We start from the raw sequence: 17,196 nt of genomic DNA, 5'->3' as shown, positions 1-17,196 counted from the left end.
TCTTCTTCTTATTTTCATTCTTATTTTCATTCTTTTCATTCTTCTTTTCATTCTTCTTCTTATTTTCATTCTTCTTTTCATTCTTTTCATTCTTCTTTTCATTCTTCTTCTTATTTTCATTCTTCTTTTCATTCTTTTCATTCTTCTTTTCATTCTTCTTATTTTCATTCTTCTTTTCATTCTTTTCATTCTTCTTCTTATTTTCATTCTTATTTTCATTCTTTTCATTCTTCTTTTCATTCTTTTCATTCTTCTTCTTCTTCTTTTCATTCTTTTCATTCTTCTTCTTCTTCTTTTCATTCTTTTCATTCTTCTTCTTCTTCTTCTTCTTCTTCTCATTCTTTTCATTCTTTTCATTCTTCTTCTTCTTCTTCTTCTTTTCATTCTTTTCATTCTTCTTCTTCTTCTCCTTCTTCTTCTTTGGCCCCGTGACTGCCCAAATGAGTGAAGTGTGCGGTGATTCTAAGATCGACGGCACTCATCTGCATGTCATACTGACTGACAGTATTATTTCTCTTCCCCAGCAGACTCCAAGGGCATTTAAATTAAAGGTACAGTGTTCTGCACTAATATAAAGGCTCTCTGAAGCCTAGAAACCCTTTTTATAAGTAAAATTTGCGGCAAATAAATTTGAATCAAATCAAATTTTTTCGGAAAATTCGGCGAATCAGGCGAATCGAATTTTTGAAAAATTCGCTCATCTCTATATAATACATAAGGGGGGATATGATCTCCATGTATAATACATAAGGGGGGGATATGATCTCCATGTATAATACATAAGGGGGGATATGATCTCCATGTATAATACATAAGGGGGATATGATCTCCATGTATAATACATAAGGGGGGATATGATCTCCATGTATAATACATAAGGGGGATATGATCTCCATGTATAATACATAAGTGGGGATATGATCTCCATGTATAATACATAAGGGGGGGGATATGATCTCCATGTATAATACATAAGGGGGATATGATCACCATGTATAATACATAAGGGGGATATGATCTCCATGTATAATACATAAGGGGGGGATATGATCTCCATGTATAATACATAAGGGGGGGATATGATCTCCATGCATAATACATAAGGGGGGATATGATCTCCATGTATAATACATGAGGGGGGATATGATCACCATGTATAATACATAAGGGGGGGATATGATCTCCATGTATAATACATAAGGGGGGGATATGATCACCATGTATAATACATAAGGGGGATATGATCTCCATGTATAATACATAAGGGGGGGATATGATCTCCATGTATAATACATAAGGGGGGGGATATGATCTCCATGTATAATAAATAAGGGGGGATATGATCACCATGTATAATACATAAGCGGGGATATGATCTCCATGTATAATACATAAGGGGGGGGATATGATCTCCATGTATAATAAATAAGGGGGGATATGATCTCCATGTATAATACATAAGGGGGGATATGATCTCCATGTATAATAAATAAGGGGGGATATGATCACCATGTATAATACATAAGGGGGGATATGATCTCCATGTATAATACATAAGGGGGGATATGATCTCCATGTATAATACATAAGGGGGGTATGATCTCCATGTATAATACATAAGGGGGGGATATGATCTCCATGTATAATACATAAGAGGGGATATGATCTCCATGTATAATACATAAGGGGGGGATATGATCTCCATGTATAATAAATAAGGGGGGATATGATCACCATGTATAATACATAAGGGGGATATGATCACCATGTATAATACATAAGGGGGGGATATGATCTCCATGTATAATACATAAGGGGGGATATGATCTCCATGTATAATAAATAAGGGGGGATATGATCTCCATGTATAATACATAAGGGGGGATATGATCTCCATGTATAATAAATAAGGGGGGATATGATCACCATGTATAATACATAAGGGGGATATGATCTCCATGTATAATACATAAGGGGGGATATGATCTCCATGTATAATACATAAGGGGGGATATGATCTCCATGTATAATACATAAGGGGGGGATATGATCTCCATGTATAATACATAAGGGGGGATATGATCTCCATGTGTAATACATAAGGGGGGATATGATCTTCATGTATAATACATAAGGGGGATATGATCTCCATGTATAATATATAAGGGGGGATATGATCTCCATGTATAATACATAAGGGGGGATATGATCTCCATGTATAATACATAAGGGGGGATATGATCTCCATGTATAAATACATTAGTGGTTCATATAGTGAACTCGGTGTAGTTATTCCCCCTGAGGTCATCACAGAGGACAAGGGGGCTCTCTTTACGTCTGGAGGAAAAGAAATGTCATCTCCAAACACGGAAAGGTTTCTTCACAGTAAGAGCTGTGAGAATGTGGAATAGACTCCCTCCAGAGTTGGTTGTGGCCAGCTCAGTGGATTGCTGTAGGAAAGTCCTGGATTGTTTCTTGGATACACAGAATATAACTGGATATAACATTTAGCGGGAAAGTTGATCCAGGGAATATCCGATTGCCTCTCGGGGGATCAGGAAGGAATTTTTTGCTGTTTTTTTTTGCTTTCCTCTGCATCAATTGTGAGTATATAATTATAACTTTTTTTTTTTTCGGTTCAACTGGATGTATTTTGTTTTTTTTCAGCCAGACTAACTATGTAACTATGTAACAGAAAAATACATATAGGTTGGACAGAATGCAAGGTTTAAGAAGCACCTAGCAACATTATACAAAGTATTATATGTATGGTAGTACTTTGTCATATGGGGGACAGAACAGTGAAAAAATTAAATGATTGCGTGTCTTTAATTTGCCTGTAGCCTCCCTGGCGGTATTCCCGAGTGCAGCTCGGGGTAAAGTTTCAGCACCACAAGCGATAACCCCCCCGAGCTACACTCAGGAATACACTATAGCGTTGCTCCAGGATCCCAGTATCACTTACCTTGTCCTGCGCTCCCGCGATGTCCCCCCTGAAGTGCCCCCTGTAATGTCATCCGGCAGATGCCGGCATCTGTCATCTGGGTTCCATCCCCTGTGAGCGTCGGGACGTACGGGGGACGGAATGGCGGCAAGTTTGAAAATGACAAAAAGTGACATTCACTAAATACACTAATTTCACATAGTATAACATTCCTGTATCCAACCATTTCACATACATTGTGTCCCGAGTGCTTTGTCCGGCGCCCTGCCTGCATTGTTACTGTTCTTTCTGCCTGGAAACTGAGAAACGTCCATGGCGTCCAAAAAGCGTCCCTTTAGGTCAGACGCGGTTTTAGACCGGCTAGAGAACAGCGATAGTAAATCAGAACCACTTGCAGAATTGAGTGATAATGATTGGTGGGGGAAATTCCTCATCAGACACTGAAAACGATTCTGCGACTGAGCTCAGCGATGGGCCAACTTGGCGCTCTATTTCACATTTCAGTGTTTTTGGTTTGATTATATTATTGAATTACATTTATTAATATATTATTATTTTTTATGATTATTTATTATATTATAATTTATGATTTCGTGTTTCAAATTTTAACCTCCCCGGGATGTTTTCTAGACTCTTGTTCGGACAGATTTCAGGGAGTTATTCCTAAAAATTACAGCCGACAATAAAAAAAATACATATTTCCATGCAAAATAATGTACCGCTTTCAGCACCAAAAATCTGAAATAATCAGACCGCCAGGGAGGTTAATGAATCAGGCATAGTGAGTTCTTGTGGAAGTGCTATTCTAATGATCCTGCTGTCCTCCCTACCCATGTCTCAGTACTCACCATGTCGGTATAGCCTGGTGCTCAGTGTAATGTGATTCACCTCACAAGCCATCATCTCTCCTTGCATCTCCTTTGTGAGGGTCAGTTTAGAAGTCTTGGTAAAGGTTCCATCTTGGTTCCTAGTCAGTTCTTCTCCAATCTGAGCAACACTCGGGGAGGTGCTCCAGGAAATGTCCAAAACTTGAGGATAAAACCTCTCAGCTTTACAGATTAGGAAAGTGTCCTCCAGAAGGGTCACCGCAGGCTTTGCTGGAAATGACATAAACAATCTGTTATTACAGTCATTGCATATAGGGTCTGTCAAGGATCCCCCACATGCCACGCCCACAGCGACTAGCTAACCGAGGCGCGCATGTGCGGTCGTGAGGGGATAAAGGGGACTTAACTTTGAATATATAAAACAGTATACAAGATCAGCGTTGATGTACTTCCACAGCCCGCACTACCTTTTGGCCACCGCCAGATGGAGAGTCCACGTCAATCCAGCTCGTCGACCACACACTGGCAGATACAAATCTTACATACATCTGGTGCACTGATTAGAGTTGAGGACCAGCTTAGTAATCACACACTCTTCTAGGGTCCCTCTAGCTATCTACAACTTGAACCCCGGTGTTAATCACCCTTCCACTGTCCACACACCCCCACACCAGACACACCACAAACGGTAGCCTGCCACCACCCAACAGTTTACCCACAGAACAGTCTGCTGGGACACCCCACACACACAGATCTCTGACTGGCCAATCTGTTACCTTTTACAATCTGCACGCAATCTGCCCACACACAGTGCAATTGCATACAGATTGGCAATGAGCTTGACCGAGCGTTTAAAGGCACTAACATACAATACAATCTAATCTCTCCAATCTAATCTCTCCGAAGATATGAGCCCAAGCTTAAATACACAGAAGTCACTAATACATTTTAAGATTTAATTTCCTGAAAGTGGGTAGTGCATAAAATATGTGCAAAATATAAAAAGTTACAGAAATACAAAAAATACAAGAAGACACACAAATGACTATTCACTATAAAATAAAAGGGAATAAAACAGAGATAAAACTTTTACCGAGATCTATCCTGCGACTGGAACAAGCCAGAGCATCAGCAATCCGTCAGTCAAATCGGAACGGCTCCATACGAATTACCAATGTCCCAACGCCCGGGTACCCCATTTATGGGGATATGGACGTAGGCGCGACATTTGCCCTTGGCCAATTGACCATGGGGGGGTGTTCCTGTACCCGCCCACAGGATGTTCTGGGTGCTGACCTGCCCAAGTTCAAGCGGACTAGGACCGGCTTGAAACACCAAGTCGGGGATGGGATTTCCGACACCAGCGCATCAGTCCGATCGCGACAGTACCAATCACTGTTCAACTGTCGCGATCCAGTGCCACCTAACCATTTCCTGCATTTTCCTGGCCTTCTACCTAAGCCACAAATATGATGTTTAGGTGTCGGTGTGACCCACAGGGTGCCCATACAGAAGGGAGTATGTTCATCTCTCTGCAACTAATATTTTAGCTTTTATGAGAGATGAAACATACCCCGTTTTGATGTATGTATATTCCTTTTAGAGCTTCCAATGTCAAGCAGATCCTGTCTGCAGTCATTTCCTCCAAACCGGTTTTCCCAGAAGGTGACAACCTTATTAGCAAAAAGGTGTCACATCCAGGAAGCCGGGCTTTTTGGGTGCTAATTGATGCCTCTGTGTCTGAGTACCTCATTTCCCCAAATGACAAGGACTGAAACTACATCTAATCTACTCAAATATGTACATTTATGTCACATGTACGTTACAGGGTCTCATGGGCACTCTACAAAGAAATGATCAAAAACAAGTACAAGATTTATTTTTTTGACTGATACAATCTACACTATATTGCCAAATGTATCAGGCCGCTGGCCTTTCCACACACATGACCTTTAATGGCCTCCCAGTCTTAGTCCGCAGGGCTCAATATGGAGTTGGCCCCGCCCTTTGCAGCTATAACAGCTTCAACTCTTCTGGGAAGGCCGTCCACAAGGTTTAGGAGGGTGTCTATGGGAAGGTTGGACCATTCTTCCAGAAGCACATTTGTCAGGTCAGGCACTGATGTCAGGGGAGGAGGCCTGGCTCGCAGTCTCCGCTCTAATTCATCCCAAAGGTGTTCTATGGGGTTGAGGTCAGGACTCTGTGCAGGACAGTCAAGTTCCTCCACCCCAAACTGACTCCTCCATGTCTTTATAGACCTTGCTTTGTGCACTGGTGCGCAGTCATGTTGGAACAGGAAGGGGCCATCCCCAAACTCTTCCCACAAAGTTGGGAGCATGAAATTGTCCAAAATGAGAGTTCCCTTCACTGGAACTCGGGGGCCAAGCCCAACCCCTGAGAAACACCCCCACACCATAATCCTCCCTCCACCAAACTTTACACTTGGTACAATGCAGTCAGGCAAGTACCGTTCTGGCAACTGCCAAACCCAGACACGTCCATCGGATTGCCAGACAGAGAAGCGTGATTGGTCACTCCAGAGAACACGTCTCAACTGCTCTAGTGTCCAGTGGTGGCGTGCTTTACACCACAGCATCCAACGCTTTGCATTGCACTTGGTGATGGAAGGCTTGGATGCAGCTGCTCGGCCATGGAAACCCATTCCATGAAGCTCTCTACGCACTGTTGTTGGGCTCATCTGAAGGCCACACCAAGTTTGGAGGTCTTTAGCTATTGACTCTGCAGACAGTTGGTTACTTCTGTGCACTGTGCGCTTCAGCATGCGCTGACCCCGCCCTGTCATGTGACATGGCCTACCACTTGGTGGCTGAATGGCTGTTCCCAGTGACTTCCACTATGTTATAATCCCACTAACAGTTGAGCATGGAATATTTAGTAGCCAGGAAATGTCACGGATGGACTTATTGCCCAGGTGGCCACCTATCACGGGACCACGCTTGGAGTCACTGAGCTCCTGAGAGTGACCCATTCTTTCACCAATGTTTGTAGAAGCAGTCTGCATGCCTAGGGGCTTGATTGTATACACCTGTGTCCATGGAGGGGATTGGAACACCTGAATCACATGATTGGGAGGGGATTGGAACACCTGAATCACATGATTGGGAGGGGATTGGAACACCTGAATCACATGATATGGGGGTGATTGGAACACCTGAATCACATGATATGGGGGGATTGGAACACCTGAATCACATGATATGGGGGGATTGTTACACCTGAATCACATGATTGGGAGGCAGGCCCAATACGTTTGGCAATATAGTGTACATAGTGTTAAAAAAGCCCTTGGACTTCAGAGTAAACAGATTATTACAGTTACTGGAGTCACCTTTGATATATTTGTACATTGTAATCACATCAACTCCTAAGAGACTCTTTTCCAGAGTGAATAAATGTAATCTATGCTGTCGATCCTAATGGCTGAGCTCCTCAAACACCTTTATTAAAAGAGAAGTATGAGGTTTTAAAAGGGCTGTCCTGATCCCATGCCAAGCCTCCTGCTTGGGGATTGGCCAGGATCCCTTACGAGTGCAGGCCAGCTCCTCCTCATAACCAGCCCACTGAGATCTGGAGACTTCTCCAAGTCTCTAGATTGGGGATATATCAGTGAGCAGATCTGCAGAGCCTCTCAGCCCTGACCCAAATTGGACTCTGACGATTTCTTCCTGGCTGCTACTCAGCCTTCTAAGAAAACACTCATCCAGCTCCCTGTATCTATCTCGGAGGTTGCTACATTTACATTTCTCAATACTGAACCTATTTGCAATGTAGCTGCCCCACCCCCTATTTTATTAACCAATTGCTGACCTGCTCACTATAGATATACTGCGCACAGGCGGCAAAGCCAGGCACTGCAGCATACCCGTATGTCATGGTGTACTTCCTGATTTGGCGGCGCTCATGCCCCCTGCTGACTCGTGCTGTGATTGGACACTGCATGGGTTTTTTAGCAGGGCACAGCCAATCATTTTGTCTGTACACCTGCTGATCAGCTGTGCCCAATCACAGCACAGAGGAGACAAGACAGGGTCAGGACAGGCAGCAAATAAGCACAGATGGTAAAGGAAGCCAGGATAGGTACAAGTAGGCCCGGACTGGCCATAGGGCACACCGGGCATTAACCCACTGGGCCAGGGCCACCTGGATAGGAGGGGAGGCTAGGCGGAACATAGACAAACTGAGAAATGCACTGTCCTCTATGTGCCGCCCGCCCTCCCCTCCTATCCATCTCCTGCATGCCGTGGTCTCCTGTTTGCGCTCCCTGCGGCCACCCCCCCCCATCTCCTCCAGTGCTGCGGGGGATCTATCAGCATATTCTGTCCCCTGTGCTGACAGCCCCCCCTACTCCCACCCTCTCCTCCTGTGTCTGCCCCACCCTCACTCCCCGCCAGCCTTGTGTCTTCTCACCCCTTCTTTCTTCCTCTCTCTGTCTCCTGTTTCCTTCCTTCCTCTTCCCTCCCTTCCTTCCTCCCTTCCTCCATCCTTTCCTTCCCTCCTTCCGCCTGCCCTTCTTTCTTTCCCTCTTTGCTTCCTCCCTTCCTTCCTTCCTTCCCTCCCTCCCATCCTTTCCTTCCTCCATCCTTCCCTCCCTCACTCCCTCCTTCCCTCCCTCCTTTCCTTCCTCCATCCTTCCTTCCATTCCTTCCTCCCTCCCCTCCTCTTCCCTCCCTAACTGCCTCCTTCCCTCCCTCCATCCTTTCCTTCCTCCCTCCATCCTTCCGTTCCTTCCTCCCTCCCCTCCTCTTCCCTCCCTTCCTTCCTCCATCCTTTCCTTCCTTCCTTCCTTCCACCTTCCCTCCTTCCCACCCTCCTTTCCTCCCTCCCTTCCTCCATCCTTTCTTCCCTACCTCCCATGAGTGAGCATGTCTTATATAGGCAAGTAAACTAGGAAGCGGGCCAGGAAGTGATGGAAGGGAAAACCCACAGAATAGCAGGCATCTCCCCCAGGTGAGCACAGCCAAACCACTCATGTGAAAGGAATCAGGGTAGAGAAAGCACTGCAGCAAGGAGGTAAGAATCCACAGGCAAGAAACTGCAGGCTGACTTGTGACAGGCACACAGTTAACCCCATGATGTTAACTCGTTCCCAGCCAGTGCCATTTTACAGTATGCAGTATTATCACTGATCACTGTATTAGTGTCACTAGCGACATCGGTGCCAGGGAGCGAGGAGCCAGACACACAAGGAGGTGCAATTAAAGGTGGGTTTATTAATGTCAAAATAAGGCAAGAGTCTATGCAAGTCCGACAGACACAGCAGATGACTTGGTAGGACAGAAGTTCTCCTGCCGAGGTCGTCTTCCAGGATATTCAAGTCGAGAACCAGCGGGAATCATAGGCAAAGCCGGGGTCAGAAGCCAGGAAGAATGGTCACCAGAGCCTGGGTCAGAAGCCAGGAAGAATGGTCACCAGAGCTGGGGTCAGAAGCCAGGAAGAATGGTCGCCAGCTGGGGTCAGAAGCCAGGAGGAGTCTTAGCCAAAGCCAAGTCAGTATCCAGGAGAGCAAAGAGTTAACCGAACAGGAGCTTGCTGCTGTGCAACAGACAGGACACAAATGCAATGGACAGCTACAAACAGCAGACTTAAATGTGATAAGCCGCCACCTCCTGGGAGGAGCCGCAGGGGGCTAAAAGCATAAAGGATCCCACAATGCTTTGCAGACCTAAGTTTGATGCCAGCACATGGAGCAGCACAAGCCCTGAGAAAAGGTAGGACCTTGATAGTACCTCCTCCTCAAGGGCCCCTCTCCCTCCGTGGCTCAACATAAGGCTTCTGGGGAAAGCGGGCGTGAAAAGCGCGGAGGAGGGCAGGAGCATGAACATCCGTGGAATGAACCCAGGAACGCTCCTCGGGACCATAACCACGCCAATGGACCAGGAACTGCACCCGACTGCGGACCAGCCGAGAGTCCAGGATGCGGCTCACCTCATACTCCTCATGACTGTCCACCCGGATAGGACGGGACCGAGGCAGTGAGGCAGTAAAGCGATTGCAGACCAGAGGCTTCAACAGGGATACGTGGAAGACATTGGAGATACGCATCCCAGGAGGAAGAGCAAGGGCATAGACAACCGGGTTCACCCTGCGGAGGATGCGGAAAGGACCAACAAAACGGGGAGCCAGTTTCGGTGTGGGCACCCGAAGATTGAGGTTATGAGTGGACAACCCGATCTCCGACCTGGTATGAAGGAGCGAGCAACCGTCTACGATCAGGCTGGAGCTTCTGGCGCTGTGCTGAGTCCTTCAAGGACCTCTGGATCTGCCCCCATGAAGAACGCAGGGCAGCAAGATGGTTCTCCACAGCCGGAATGTCCTGTGTCCAGCCAGTGCCTGCTAGCACCAGATTGCCCACCACACTATCACAATCACACTATAGTTCGCTGACCACTGCCGTTACTAGCATACTGTCTGTATGGATCAGTATCTTAATCACGATCAGAACTACAGTATACTAATGTTCCTAAAAAAAAACCCAGTTTAGTTTATACCAAGGACATGTAGCAGAACACATTTTGGCCTAAATGTATGAAGAAATGTGATTTTATTGGATATGTTTTATAACAGAAAGAAAATATGGCACTGGTGGGCACAGGTGGGTGGCACTGGTGGGCACAAGTGTGTGGCACAGGTGAGTGGCACTGATGGGTGGCACTGGTGGGCAGCATTGCTGGGCACCGATCATCAGGGCACTGATCATCAGTGCCCTGATGATCAGTGCCGATCCCTGCTCTGACAACTGCCGGTTCTCTGACAGGGTGAGCAAAGTGCAGCCGAGAACCGGCAATTGCATTTCCCTGTGATCAGCATGTCATTGGACACGGCTGATCATGTGGTAAAAGGCCGCTGTGATTGGCCTTTTACCACATCACGTGATCAGCTGTGTCCGTAGGACACAGTGATCTCGGAGATCGCCGGGTGCTGTCTTTTTTCAATTTTTTTTGCACTTTTTTTGTTTATAGCGCAAAAAGTAAAAACACCCAGCGGGGAGTAAATACCACCAAAAGAAAGCTCTATTTATGAGAAAAATATGATAAAAATTTCATATGGGTATAATCTTGCATGACCGCGCAATTGTCATTCAAATTGCGACAGCGCTGAAAGCAGAAAATTGGCCTGGTAAGGAAGGGGGTATTAGTGCCCGGTAGGCAAGTGGTTAAGGGGTTGGGGGCACTGCTGCACACAGAAGGTTTTTACCTTCATGCATAGAATGAATGAAGGTAAAAAACCTTCAGCCTTTACAACCACTTTACGTTCATGCCATACCAGATTCCTGTAATTCATGGCAAATGTGATTACACCATGATCACTATTACCCAAGCTGTCTCTAACTGGCACAACTATAATGAGCTTTTTTTTTTTTTAAATTAGTAGGTTTAACAGGAAATTTTCTTTGTTGGGGCATTTACCACTTTTTCCATGAAAGTGTTCTGCAAGAAATGTCAAGCCTATGTTGACTGTGCAGTTCAATTTGATCAATCAATATCAGGATAGTAAAAATCACAACACAATAATATTGCCCTGCTTCCAGCCATTTCAATCTGTGAAAGTAGCTGAGACTCGTCCCCATCCTTTGTTAGAGGGCTTATAACACACCGCCACAAGTCATCTACTATTTGTTGCACTCTTTTGGAGCTCCAGCCTCTGGACTCAAAGTTCTCATACATCTCTCAAATTCATTTTCAGATCGCCCCCCCATACATACATAACCCTCCACCTCCTCTGCCAATTCTGTCCCAGTCAAAATAGAGTGTACCCCTCAATATTTGCAGCCCAGGCGTGTCAGCTGTCCAACCAGATTTCCAAAAACCCCACGTCCATGTCCTCTCGAATGGCAAAAGTCCTAGTTTATCCATTCTGTTTGCCAGGCGTCTTTCATTTGTGAACATATCTTTACATTTTGTATTCGTGTTGAATATTCTATTATTACTCATTATTGAGCTGAACCTGAGATGTCACTACTATTAGGGGATGATATTTCTCTGCTGCTTAGTTTGAACCCCACTTCCCCCTTTATTCCAACCCCCCCCCCCCCTACCCCCTGTAGATCATGTTACCCCATAGAACATTTTTCTCCATGTGGCATATTATTTTCTGATCCCTTCCCCCAGAATCTAGTTTAAAAGCTTTTCCAGCCCTCTAACCATTTTACCCCCCCCGCCCCGTCACAGAGCTTCCCCACAGCAGAACCCGTAACTGGCCAAAAAATCATCTGAGTTCTCCTGGAACACAACATCCTCCTTACATACGTTCCTCAGCCTCTTGGTCAGCTCACTAAGCTCCCATTGCCTGTGTGGTGTGGCTGGTAGTTCTGGTACCTTTCCTGCTGCAAAATGCCTCATTGTTTATGGGTCAGTCCCCTTCTTTCCATACAGTTCTACAGGAGACAGCGGGAAGAAAAAAAAAGGACCAGCTGGTAAACATGGTGGACAATGGTTGGAAAGGACACCAGAACTAAGTACAGTAAGTATACAGCTGAGGAGAGGGAGGGTGGGGGGTGGACTCAGTAGTGGGGAGAGGAAGGAGGAGGAAGATAGGAAAATTGTAAGTGGTTCCAAAGGTTCAGGTTTTTTGTCTTTAAAATAATAAACGTCACACTTATCTGCTCTGTGTAACGGTTTTGCACAGAGCAGTCCTAATCCTCCTTTTCTCAAGTCACCCACTGGTGCTTCTGACCCTCCCCCCCTTGCCCATTGCCCCCTCTAGCAAGCTGCTTACTCTGGGGGTACTTGTGCATGCTTGCTCCCGAGTGAATCTATGGGGCGCACAGAGTGTGGCTTAGTTCTGCTCCCCTGCTCCCCCCTCACTGGCTGTGGCCAATGGCTCCTGCTGCTGTGCCTCAGCCAATGAGGAGGGAGATACTCAGGAGAGCAGCTGCTCTTGTGCATATTGCTGGATTGGGATCGGGCTCAGGTAAGTATTTGGGGGAGCTGGGGGGGGGGGGGTAGCAGCATAGAATAGATGAAGGTAAAAAACCTTCACCCTTTAATTTACAGAAGATCCCAGGTCTGGGTGTGTTATACAGAAGGTACAATGTTCCACCTTGGGCCAATGGAACTCTGTACATACCAGGCCTGTGGGATCCCTCTAGAAGCTGGAAATCACTGTATAGGCACCACTACTCCACTGATCTCCTCTGGCTTCCCGCACTGAGCAGCTGCCCTGCTGCATTGTGAATACAGGAGGTTGGCTGCTCGGCACGGGAACCATTCAGGGAATGCTTTGCCTTCTCTGATTGGACAGGGTGGAGAGAAGGGGAAGTGACATCACTGAATCTTCGGTTTTTGAGCTCAGTTCCACTGTAAATGGGCCTCTTAGTGAACATTCGGTCAGTGATGTGTGCGTGTTCCTCAATGACCACAAATGAGATATTTGTTATTTTACTGAACACTTATCATTGTCACATCATGTTTTACCACAAACTGTGTTCCAGGTGTTGGTGTTGTATGGTGGCCTATCCCTCACCTGTCACTGACAGATACGTCCCGCCCCCGCTCAATGAATAGAACTTCTTGTCCCATACTGACACTGTGCAGATGTAAAGTCCGATATCATTGGGGGTGACAGAGGAGATGGTGAGAGAGTTTGGGGTGACCGTCACCCGGGCGGAGTTCTCCAGATGTTTCTGGGAACCATCCATATGCCATTTATATTCCTCAATCTCTTCAGGCTTGACATTGCCGACATCACAGGACATCTGAGCCGTGTTACTAGCAGGCAGGTTAAGGAATGGAGGATTCTGGATCACCGTCACTGTGCCGACATTAACAGGAAACACTGAATAACAGAGAAAAGTAGAAACACAATTAGAAGCCATATATGAACTGTGACATAAATGTACAGATTTGAGTAGATAAAATGTGACCTGTAGCAAAATGTAATCGTAATTGTAGTTGCATGCCTTGTCATTAAAGAAATATTTAATCAGAGGGATTCAGAGGCATATGGTCATCAATTAGCATCTGAAGGGACCTAGCTTCTTCTGGATGTGACACCTAAGTGCCAATAAGATTTGTCTATAATCAGACTTTGCCACCTTCCTGAAGTAAAAGAGGAAATGGTTGGAGACAGGTTGGCTTCAGGACAGCGGGAGACCAGAGCTTTGAAGTATATCAGGGGATCAAAGGAGTATGTTTCATCCCTCATAAAAGATAAAACATTAGTTGCAGAGAGATGAAAATACTTCCTTCTCATTGGACACTCTGTGGGCTACAACAGCGTATAAAAACTATATCTGTGGCCTAGGTAGAAGGCCAGGAAAATGCAGGAAATGGTTATGTGGTGCTGGAGTGCGATAGCAGAACAGTGATTGGTACTGTCGCGATCGGACTGATGCACTGGTGTCGGAAATTCAATTGGCCAAGAACTAATATCCTGCCTGTGTCCATATCCCCAAAAATTGAGGACCTGGACATTGTAATTCGTATGGAGCCGGTTCGATCGACTAACGGATTACGGACTCCGACTTGCTCCAGTCGCAGGGTAAATCCTGGTAAAGTTTTACTTCTGTTTTATTCCCTTTTATTTTATAGTGAATAGTCATTTGTGTGTCTTTTTTGTAACTTTTTATACTTTGTATATATTTTATGTACTGCCCACTTTCAGGATATTAAATCTTAAAATTAATAAGTGACTTCTTGGTACTTAAGCTCGGGCTCAGATCTCCGGAGAGTTTAGATTGTATTTTATGTTAGTGTCATTATATGCTCGGTCAAGCTCATTGCCAATCTGTATGCAATTGTACTGCACGTTGGCAGATTGCATGCATATTGTAAAGGTAACAGATCTGCCAGACGGAGATCTGTGTGTGAGGGGTGTCTCAGCAGACCGGTCTGCGGATAAACTGTTGGGTGATGACAGGCTACCTTTTTTGGTGTGTCTGGTGTGGGGGGTATGTGGACAGTGGAAGAGTGATTAACCCCGGGGTTCTTGCTTGTAGGATAGCTAGAGGGATCATAGAAGGGTGTGTGATTGCTAGGCTGCTCCTCAACCCTAATTACAAATCCCCCCAAATGTCAGGACAGTACAAATATCCCCCAAATGTCAGGACAGTACAAATACCCCCCAAAAGTCAGGACAGTACAAATATCCCCCAAATGTCAGGACAGTACAAATACCCCCCAAATATCAGGACAGTACAAATCCCCCAAATGTCAGGACAGTACAAATATCCCCCCAAATGTCAGGACACTACAAATCCCCCCCAAATGTCAGGACACTACAAATACCCCCTAAATGACCCCTTTTGGAAAGTAGCCAGTCTGAGGTATTTAGTAAGAGGAATGGCGAGTTTTTGGAAGTTATTTTTCACACAAGGCACAGGCATACTTGGAATTACACCCTAAAACACATTTTGCTACTCCTCCCAAGTATGGGGTACCATATGTGTGAGACATAGAGAGGCCCAACATCCAAGGAGCACCTTCAGGCATTTTAGGGGCATAAATTACACATCTAATTTCCTGACTATTTATGACACTTTTGAAGGCCCTGGAGCACCAGGACAGTGGAAACACCCACAAAATGTCCCCAATATGGAAAACAAACTGTACTCCGATCTGTGATGTGCTGTGTCCTGATCACAGATCGCATCTTTAACCATGTATTGACCATGCTATAGCCTGGGGCACGCATCAGGTGCACTCTGTGATAGCTGTGTCCTTTGGATCGGGGCAAACGGCCAATCACAGCTGATCATAAATAAACAGACTTGTCGGTTATCAGCAGTCCTTTGCTCACATGCTGTGTCTGTGTAAGAGAAAGGACAGCCAACCAGCAAGGCTGTCAGTACATCGGGGGCACTGATCATCAGTGCAGCCTCATCAGTGTCCATCAGTGCAGCCTCATCAGTGTCCATCAGTGCAGCCTCATCAGTGTCCATCAGTGCAGCCTCATCAGTGTCCATCAGTGCAGCCCCATCAGGGAAGCTTATCAGTGCAGCTTCATCAGTGTCCATCATTGCAGCCTTTAAGTGCCCAACAGTGCAGCCTCATCAGTGCAGCCTCCTTAGCACACATCAATGATGGAGAAAAAATTACTTATTTGCTAAATTTTATAACAGAAACTAAGAAAACCCTTTTTTTTCAAAATCTTCAGTCTTTTTTTGTTTGTTTAGCAACAAATTAAAAAAAACCCAGTGGGGATTAAATACCCCCAAAAGAAAGCTCTGACTCAGAAAATGATAACAATTTCATATGAGTACAGTGTTGTGTGGAAGTTTAATGGTTTGTAGGCAGACGGGTCACAATACTGTACAACTATGACCTTATGGCCTCATGCACACCGGGCGTTTTTACAGCGGCTGTATTTGGCTTCTGGCGTTCTTTTTCTACAGCCAGTAAACCCCCCAGCATGTTCTCCTCGGTGTCCATACACACATAGGCTTTAATTAGCATTTTCTTGTTGTAAAAAAGGAGGGTTTTTTTAGCTGTAAAAGTGCTCTAACGCTAATGTCACGGTCCCCCCTCTCACTCCCTTGCTTCCCCATTCCCTGCCTCATTACATGTCCCTGCGCCCGCACAAGCCCACATCAAAGTGGTGTGCCGGACACCAGGGATCTTCCCCAATGGTGCGGTTCGCCCCTCTCCTGGGCCAGACCCAAGGAGTCTGACACCCCGCTGTGCCTGCATGTGGATTTTCCATGTGCTGGCCACCTGGGTGTCTGTGTGCCCCCCTCCCCTTGTCTCGGCGGACACAGCGCAGCCCCGAAGTTCCCGCAATCTGCACTCGCCGGAGACAAAGGCTGCGCTCCCTGTGCGTGGCCGGAGTGAGGGGGCGGGCCTCGTTACCCCGGAAACCCGACGCTGGGCTGGCCATTGCTGGGGCAACCAGGAAGCGTCCTGCTCCAGTAATAAAAAGACCGGAGCAGGACCCGGCTTCTCTATTGGTCCCCTGCTCTTGAGGGAGGCGCTGTGTGGGGTCTGAGCTGAGGCCAGACCCCACAGCCAGGACCCCCGCTGAGTCCCTGTAGGCCTGCTGCTGTCCCTGGAAATCTGATCGCTGTGAGGGTCCCTGTCTGCTGATCGCTGTTGTCCCTGGAAATCTGATCGCTGTGAGGGTCCCTGTCTGCTGATCGCTGCTGTCCCTGGAAAGCTGATCACTATGAGGGTCCCTGTCTGCTGATCGCTGCTGTCCCTGGAAAGCTGATCGCTCTGAGGGTCCCTGTCTGCTGATCACTGCTGTCCCTGGAAAGTTGATCGCTCTGAGGGTCCCTGTCTGCTGATCGCTGCTGTCCCTGGAAAGCTGACCGCTGTGAGGGTCCCTGTCTGCTGATCGCTGCTGTCCCTGGAAAGCTGACCGCTGTGAGGGTCCCTGTCTGCTGATCACTGCTGTCCCTGGAAAGCTCTGAGGGTCCCTGTCTGCTGATCACTGCTGTCCCTGGAAAGCTCTGAGGGTCCCTGTCTGCTG

The 17,196-nt window shown here is 46.4% G+C and overlaps 1 protein-coding gene across 1 annotated transcript in view; it reads right to left on the bottom strand.

The window, feature by feature from the left end:
- LOC149437711 (uncharacterized) overlaps positions 1-17,196 on the bottom strand; it is an 87,086-nt gene that overhangs the window by 54,251 nt on the left and 15,639 nt on the right. The window contains exons 3-4 of the mRNA XM_089660704.1: positions 13,255-13,566; positions 3,793-4,041 (exon numbers count right to left, since the gene is read on the bottom strand). Coding sequence (XP_089516830.1) covers positions 3,793-4,041; positions 13,255-13,566 — 561 coding nt within the window. The remainder of the gene's footprint in view (positions 1-3,792; positions 4,042-13,254; positions 13,567-17,196) is intronic.

This window comes from Staurois parvus, unplaced genomic scaffold, assembly GCF_062004578.1.
Source record: "Staurois parvus isolate SC_StPar_1 unplaced genomic scaffold, SC_StPar_1.0 ptg001265l, whole genome shotgun sequence".
In the NCBI taxonomy this organism is placed as follows: Eukaryota; Metazoa; Chordata; class Amphibia; order Anura; family Ranidae; genus Staurois; species Staurois parvus.
The sequence above is the reverse complement of the archived record's forward strand: the minus strand, read 5'-3'. Positions and strand labels throughout refer to the sequence as shown.